Source organism: Neopelma chrysocephalum, unplaced genomic scaffold (assembly GCF_003984885.1).
Source record: "Neopelma chrysocephalum unplaced genomic scaffold, ASM398488v2 Primary Assembly neopelma1_69, whole genome shotgun sequence".
Lineage (NCBI taxonomy): Eukaryota > Metazoa > Chordata > Aves > Passeriformes > Pipridae > Neopelma > Neopelma chrysocephalum.
The window spans coordinates 8,008,154-8,016,781 of NW_020897729.1; the positions used below are offsets into that span (position 1 = coordinate 8,008,154).

General features: G+C 40.6%; 1 protein-coding gene across 4 annotated transcripts in view; it reads left to right on the forward strand.

The window, feature by feature from the left end:
* Positions 1-3,697, forward strand: part of LRRC31 (leucine rich repeat containing 31) — a 42,986-nt gene extending 39,289 nt beyond the window's left edge. For all 4 annotated transcript variants that reach the window (XM_027685436.1, XM_027685437.1, XM_027685438.1 and 1 more), the window contains 3 exons: positions 734-901; positions 1,994-2,161; positions 3,332-3,697. In XM_027685436.1, coding sequence (XP_027541237.1) covers positions 734-901; positions 1,994-2,161; positions 3,332-3,651 — 656 coding nt within the window. In that variant the 3' untranslated portion in view covers positions 3,652-3,697. The remainder of the gene's footprint in view (positions 1-733; positions 902-1,993; positions 2,162-3,331) is intronic.
* The last annotated feature ends 4,931 nt before the right edge of the window (positions 3,698-8,628 follow it).

Genomic DNA, 8,628 nt, shown 5'->3' on the forward strand with positions numbered 1-8,628 from the left:
CCAAGGTGTGTATGTGCATGGACATGTAGCTGCCTAAAACTCTCCTGGTGAAGTGCACACTGAGTAGAGAGTGATTTTAGGAGTTCTTGCATTGCTGCTGCTGTGGCTTTCTCCAGGTTGAACTGATCCAACTATAAGCGCTATTGGGAAGAAAAAGGCATTTCCCAATCAATTTGTAAAACAGTTTATTTTTCTGTTTGCATTATCATAACTTTTTGACATTAGTTTTTACCCTTAACAACAACAAAATGCCATGACTCAAAGTCTATATTGCCCACATCTTCTTTTCCACAATAAAGAAGATTATTTGAAAAGCTGCCTATTAAGCTTTGGGAAATATTCATTATTAGTAATAGCAATTGTTATTTATTTTTAATTTATTGATTAATAGAGAATAATAGCATAAGATGAAGTTTCAGTTAGCAATGAAGACATTTGGAAATAATCCCCATCTCATTTAATGTTTAATTAATGTTTCTTCACCTGGAAAATTTCCTGGAAGCCACGTTCTGACAACCTTCCACACAGTATGGAATACCTAATTTCTTGAACATTTTTACTGAAAATGACAAGGCTATTCATGGATTAAAACATTACCACGAATTTGAGTGTAAAAGCTTGGCCTTGACTTTTGGATTGACTTACAAAGAAAAGAAATTATACCAGGCAAATATACAACTACACATTTGTTGTGGATATGTGACTGTCTAATAAATATTTGATGTTTTCATAGCCCAGGTGATACCTTTACTCTCCAGTCTTCAAGAGCTGAATTTATCCTCGAATAAAAGTGTAGGAGTCTCATCTGATCCTCTTCTGGGCCGGCTCAGGTTTTTGCCGAAGCTGAAATCTGTGGCCATCAGCAACTGTGGTTTAGGTGAAGAGTCGCTTTCATCACTAGGTAGGAATGTTCTTTGAAGTGTGTCTATTCTCTGGGTATCCCTGTGGGACAAAGCACTTCATTCTCCTTTGGCTGAACTCCAAGGATCATGGTTACATCGTACCACAGGTCCCGAGGGAAAAAGCCTGCGGTTAAAGCAGTTCCCCCCATATATCTGACTGGCTGAAGCCCTTTTAGTCCTTTGTCTGATAGTGTTTTATACATTGCCTAATTTGGGGGGATAAAGGAACACATGATTTTATGTTATGCTGTAATTATAGTTGGGATGTAACACTTCATTTGCAGTTTAGTGGGGTAAAGTTTTGACTGAGGGTTTTTCACCTCACTGAAGGTGAAAGCTTCAGTAGAAACTTTCTGGGGTAGAGTGAAGCCTGGGGCAAAAGAGGAAATTACTGTAGGAGTGGAAAAGATATTGCACAGCCATAAAGAAAAGTCCAGTCTAACATAGGATATGTAAATTCAGCCTCTTTTGCCTACTTATTGCAAATCTCAGTGGATTAGTGGCTACACTGTGCCTGTGATAGGTGTTCCATATGGCACATGAAATCTAAATACAGAGGGATCTTTCAGTTACTGTGTATGGTTCACCTATATTTTGTACTGTTTACTAGTGACATTAAACCTGTAGTAAGACTTGACTGCCTCCAGCAGAAGCAGAGGCAATCAAAACTGATCTGAAGTCCCTGCAGGAGGAGTACTATATTTATATCATTGCAATTATGTAAGAGTGACACCATAGAAATCAGTGTTGTCAGAAGATACAGAGCATTTCACCTTAAATAGTGAGTTCACAGAAAAAAAACCCCTGTCTTTGAATTAATATAAAATTAAATTAAATTAAATTAATTCAATGGGACAAGGACAAGCCAATAACATGAATAGAAACACAATAAACCCCTCCACAGATTCCTTGTAGAATCTATAGGCAGGCCTTTCTTATTTTCTTTTGTCTGACTTTTATTAGGATAAAAGAAGTCACTCTAAGCACAGCCTGTTGGGATCCTATTTACAGGTGAATTGCAGGTGAGGTGTCTGTTGAGGCCGTGTTGTTTTCTCTTAGTAAGCAGAAGTTGCTGGTCTTAATCTTTTCAGCTGAAGCTGCCCTTCACCTTCCTGAACTGGAGATATTAGACCTTTCTTGGAATAAGTGCGTTGGTGGGAACCTAAAGCTGCTTTTGGGAGCACTAAAGCTTGCAGCGGAGATTCAAGTGTTAAGACTGAGCAGCTGTAACTTGGTGGCTGAAGATTTGGCACTTCTAAGTACGTATAACATGGTATTTACCTGCAGTCCAGGCATTTAGACCACAATTCAGGAGGGACTTGTTCCTTGGGCTGAGCACGTTTTTGCATAAATCAAAGGAAAAGATGGAAAATACAGCAGTATTTTCCCAGAAAGGGTTGTCATCTTCTATGTCCTGTACATGTTCAGTGCAAAAGCTGAAAAGGATAAAACACAAAGAATATTTTAGCACTTTTATCTATTAATAAAAAAAATCCACCAAACACAGAAAATGTAGGGTTTAAATCCCTTTTTTTATATCAGATATTTAAAGCTGCCTCTGGGGAGTTTTATTTTGCTCAATTTCTGTTTTAGGGTTCACTACTTAATAGAAAATGTATGTGCTGACAGCCAGTAATACAGGCACTACCAGCTCTCAATCCATTAGGTGTGTTCTGGAGTCAGACTACTGGGGGAGAATTAAAACAGAAATATTTTCACCCCCCTCTTAGCAGCTGCTGGGAAATACAGGAAAATGGGAACATGACAAAGGGATGAATTCTAGGATTCTTTTAAAAACTTGTTCATTTTATACTCATCTTTGTGTTTCTGTGGCCCTGACTCAGGGGTTTGAGTGTCTGAGATTGGCAGTAGCTGTGTGACAGCTATTAAGGCCCTGGAATGTGAAATCTGGTCAGGTGAAGCCTGAATATTTTTGACTTTAAAACCCATCACCCTTGATGGGTGTCTCCTTTACCAATCACACGTTAAGGACCCCAGTTCCCTTTAGGGTATATGAGGCCCTCCCACAGTGAGAGGTTGCTATTCCAGCAATCCAACCTCATCTAGTTTTGCTTTCCTCTTCCTAAATCTCACTGTAAAACCTGTCTGCCTATTTTAATTGGCACTTGGTATAACCTCCTTCCAACTGACTCCAGGGTTTTCAGGGTGCCATACCCTTTTAACTCAATAGTTCTGTTCCTTTGGAATTACCCATGTTTTAAGTGGTGTACACTCCTTCAGCTGTGAAAAAACAGTCTTTCTGAGGTCAGTAGCAAGTGATTTTATGTTGCTGAGGAGTTAAATCTTGCTGTTTGACTGCTGAAAAGCCTTAAATAATAAGGTATTAAAATACGACTCTCCTTTCTGAGGAGCTTTTAAAGCAATTGCCAGGATTTATTAGTTGTGTTTGTGTCTATCATCTCTTGCAGCATCACTGACACAGGATGGCCATCTCTCCAGATTGCAGAAGCTGGATTTGAGTTACAATGACAGCATCTCTGATGAAGGGTGGGCTGTTTTCTGCCAAGGTTTAGCAGTATCCAAGGAACTCTCGGAGCTGGATCTCAGCCTCCGCCCGTCGTCCTGCCGGGACTGCGGGACGTGGTTCAGTGAGTTGTTGGCAGCACTGGCACAGCTCCCTGCCCTGGCAGAGCTGGGCATGCAGAGATGGGTCCTTTCAGAACCCCAGAGGAAACAACTGGAAAACTTTAATCACGACAACAAAAGAAACATTCGCTTTGACTGTTGATGGAGGCGGAAGGTTTCTGGGAGGCCTTTCATGAGCAGCACATGGACCAAGTATTATGTGTCTCTCACTTAGGAGACCACACAGTTTTTAATAATCTCTTGAAATAGTTTCACAGTTATAGAAAACTGTTATTTAACCCTCTGCATCATAGATCATTCCATTTAATAACCTATTCTTTGAGATTCTCTGGGCCATGCTTACACCGCTGTAGACACTTATTTAATCTTCATGGTGCAGTGGGTGCTGCCCCAAGAGCAGAGCTGGACTCAGATGGACACACTGCAGGTTTGCCAGTGCAGGGAAGTGGAGGGGATGTGTGTTAATGCAGGTGGGTGGCCAGTGTGAATGCAGCCTCAGAAAATGCCTCTAATGTGAAAATACTTGAAACCTCTGTGTTTTAAATTTTAGTTTCTTCTCCCCCAAAACTTTTGCCTCTTTGTGAATAAATTAAATCTACATAATTGGGAGATTATGTAAAAATTTCAGGATACTTTAGGGATGTTTCTTCTCATCTTGAGCTGTTTCAGGCTTACCCAGACTAAGCTTTTGGAACAGACCATTTTATGACATGCAGCACAAAACCAAAATTCCATGTCTAAGATACTGATTTAGAGCATATGAAAGCCACTGGGAGTCCCTGCAGTGTCTTCATGCTTCCTGCATTCAGGATTCATCCATCAACCTTCACACCACCTTGTGACATAATGTTCTTATCCTTACCCCAGAGATGAAGGAAATAAGCAAAGTCTATTATTCCAAGCCATAGGGCAGCTCCCAGGGAGAACCCAACACCCTGCTCAGTGCCCAAGACTTGTTAGAAAAAGCACCAACTTGGGATGTGTAACCAGCTCCTTTTTAATGTGATAATTACTTTTTTTTTTTTTACATTTTATTGCATTTTCTTACACAGAGCCAAATTCTGGCAGAGTCAGTCGTGTCATGGAGCATGTTAACCCACACGTGAGCTCCAAGACTGCAGTGGGATTATTCATCGGTAAGGTATTTTAGGAAGTAAAGATATTAGATCTGCCCACTGAGTGAGGAGTCTTAGAGAAATCCTGAGGCAGCTTGAGGGATAAAGTTCTGCTCAATTAGCTCTGAGTATCTCTACATGCTGCAGCAACCTCCTGGAGGAGAGGCACAGTAGGATCAGTCAGTGGCACTTTCCTAACTTGCTAAGGCCCCTCTCAGCAGGTTCTGTCCTGCAGATGCTGATCAGTATTCACCTTTCAGTCCACGTGATCCTTCCAACATCAGCTTCTGGCTGGTCAGGGCTATCACCAGCAGCTGACAATGCTGTGCTGATGCCTATTGATCATTTAATCCATGACTTCATGTGAAAGTCTCCCTGGATCCAGTTCCACTTGAAAAGTGCGCTTGGCTTCCCCAGCTCTGAGAAATGTGAGTTGAACTGGAGTGTCTTGGTCACAGGCAGGAGGGAACTGCTGCAGTGTGGGATCAGTTACTTCCTACACAGACCCTCAGACTCTGAAATGAACCAAAGAGCCCCTGTTTCTTACAGGGCTGATGAGAGATTTTCAAGCAATGGCTTAAGACAGGACATGTGGAAGTACCATCATCTCTGTTTAACAGCAGCACACCAACCATTTCTCTTAATTACTTGCCTTCCTGTGACTTTTCTCCTCAAATATGCCTTTGGTCCAGCTGGGAAATTCATCCTTTATCTGTTCTGTGAGGATGTCTCTTAATCACTCCTTTCCCACTTGAACCTCTCTCTCCAATTAATCTTGAACATCCAGATTCTGTTGAAATCTTCCTGGACTTCAGTGTTGGGGTTTCTTACTCTGTCATAGCTGGGTTCTCAGCTCCAGAGTGTATTATGGACCCACTGCAGCAAACTCTCCCCTTGCTGTTCCTGATCCCCTGCTCAGTCCTTTGCCCTCTCATGATTCTGTCATACCTATTGTGCCACTAAAAAGCTTTTATTCCTTTTATCACCTCTATTAAATGTCCTGTCTATCTGCCAGTCTTCCCAGAAATCTCTCTCTTCCAGTGATTTTCTCTGAATTATCCTTCTCTCTGTTCCTCTTTGCCTTCACTTAGGGTGAAAAAATGTCACCAGACATCTCCAAACAATCAAAGCAGCCTCAATCAAAGCAGTGAAATGGAAAATCAGAACAGAGCCGTCCCACTTTCCCGCAGTCCCAGCTCTCTCCTGCCAACAAGCATATTAATGAGATTTCAGTATCAATCAAGAGCCAAACAGAAATGAGTTTCATACCCTGGATGCAGATTCAGAGAGATGCAACTCTAGGAAGAGCTGGTCTCAGTGACCTGCCTTCACCACCTCCTTCAGGATGCACAACCTTCCCTGAGGCAACTCAGACAAGGGGAGGGAGAGCAGGACTGCAGTTCTGACCAGCTAGTTAAACTAAATAAAGGGTTCTGCTCCCATCCACTCTGCATTTTGAACCTGCACAGTGGCAGGTCCCACACAGCTCTGTGCTCTGTATATGCTGCAAATAAAACTCTGGAGGGGGTTAAGGAGTAACTGAGTAACACAGAATAAAAAGTAGACAAGGATATCAGATGTCTGGGACAAACAGCTCTCTATAAAGTGCTGTGGAAAGATGTGGTTGCAGATAAATTTGGCATGCAAGAATTATAGTGAGGAGTGCTTGTCATGGTTCTTTTGAATAACAAAGATGTTATGATGTGCCAGAACCAAAATCATGGCAGAATATTGTATCCTGCAGACTGACTGCTTTCATATAAATCTGTCACGCACAGGCATTTCACAAACTGTCACCGAGCCATCTCGGGGAAGAGATGCACCACTGAGGATGTGACAGCTTGCAGTCATTCCAAATGCTGTAACTGCAGATTGTCAAAACAGCAGTGAACAGTTTTGCAAAAGTGTGGAGATACTTTCAAAACAGCTTTTTACACCTCTGTAAGGCAGGATGGTAATGCAGGTTCTGGTAGTGTGTTCTGACTGCCTGGAATCCTACTTTGTATTTCCAAACAAGGAACTGATCATTTCTGGAGGTAAAACTCATTAAACAACTGCTGGTAGGTGGGGCCACAGATATTGTTTCACTGTAAATATGTTTGTACCTCACTGACTGGCAAACAGATTTCTAAGAATTGCAAGAGAAATACTTTGGGATTCAGAACAATTGACACTTCATTGCACCAGATTCCTACAGGTTAGATTGATTTCCAGATTAGATTAATTTCCACCTAATCATCTACTTTTACGATTAGAGATAACATGCCTTCATAATGAGACATCTCAAGAACATTTCTGACTCTGCCTGGTTCAGCTGGGGTCAATGTGGACAAAAACACAAAATCAAACCTAAAAAAATTAATTTGTTTTCATTGTCACACTCACTGATTCAGATGCTTTAATAGTGCTTGTCTCCCACTTGCTTATCTCTGCTCACATTTGTCCTTCTTGTAAAAGAAAAGAGTTCTGTGCAGTTTACTGCCCAAATTTCACTTTTTTAATGGGCTTATCTTTTTCCTTTCCTTTTCCTTTCTTTCTTTTCCTTCTTTCTCTCTCTCTCTTTTTTTTTTTGATTAAATTATTAAGCATCAAGAAAGTTCCAATCCCTTTCGGGTCCATCAACCCACACGACAAACTTTGGATCTGAAAAAGAAAGAACAGTCTGGTTACCTGGAGGAAAAGGGTAAAAGCAAAAAGCCTTGTGGAATGGTGTCACTGGTGTATATTCATGGTGCAAAAAGCATTTTGTTCTTCAAAACCCCCTTTTATTCTGGATTAGACTACATTATTGGCAGCTAAGATGGACTGTCAGTCATCTGATTTTTCTCTTACTCTCTGTTTCATGTTTTTCAAGAAGAATTTCTTACCTGGGCGGACACTAGTCCCCCATACCTTTGATTAGAAAAGTAAATGACAATGTCTACACATCTTTAAATGTCACTTTTTAGTTTGGAAGAATAGTTTGGGAAAAATAGCAGCTCATGAAGAAATTACAGAATTACAGAAAGAGAGGAATAATTTAGGTTCAAAAGAATCAAAGACTGAGGAATCACCTTTCCTTCCTTATTGCCCTGTATTCTTTTTAGTTCCATGTGACTCACTGATGATACAGAGCAATGTTCTTTCGGAAAAAGAAAAACAACAAACCAAACATAATATCACACAAAGAAAAGTGTCTTTTCAATATGTTTGCACAATGGATCTGCAAGTATCGATGAGCTGATGGCTGTGGGCAGGTACTGCAGACAATTATTTTCCATATGCAGTTCCTTCAGATTCTGGAGAATATGTGTGCAGAAGGTTTAGTAAGTAAAGGATTTTTCCTTAGCTTGGTATATAAACAATATACAGAGAATATCAGCAAGTGCAGAAGTTTATAAACTGTGAAATTGTTGGGATTATTGCTAAACACAGAGAGACAACATGAGTTTTAAACACTGATTTCTGATATTATTCCTATTCTGACAGCCCAGGCCTGATGCTGCACCATGTACCTAAAGAGATTAGGAGACCCTTCAGTCCTGCGTTTGGAAGCAGCTGAAGTTCATGGAATTTCCATGTTGCAGCAAACCAAGATTTTCCCCCTTCTATTGCTCCTGCCTGCGATTAACTGATGTCTTCTGGCAGACTTCTGAATTTAATTCCTTTATCTTGTCCCAGTTATAATCTCTGTAATGACTCCAAGAGAAAGACTTCCTCTGGAAAGATACTGAATTGGTTTTCAGGCAGGCTAAGGCATTTAAAACTTATCAGTTCCTTCACCTCCACAGGTATCTAGACAGTCATTAAAAAGATACATTATGTCAATTAAACAGTAATCTTTGGGATTTCGTTTTTAGAGGAAAAAATCTCCAAAGAAAATGCTGTGGAGCTGCATTATGGTTGATGGATGAACACAGAATATTCTGCTCATTAATGTCACATTATACTTCACAGTATGGTGGAAATTTTGGCAAAGAAATCCATGTTGTTTCCTCTGCTGGAAAGATTTCTTATGGGGTTAA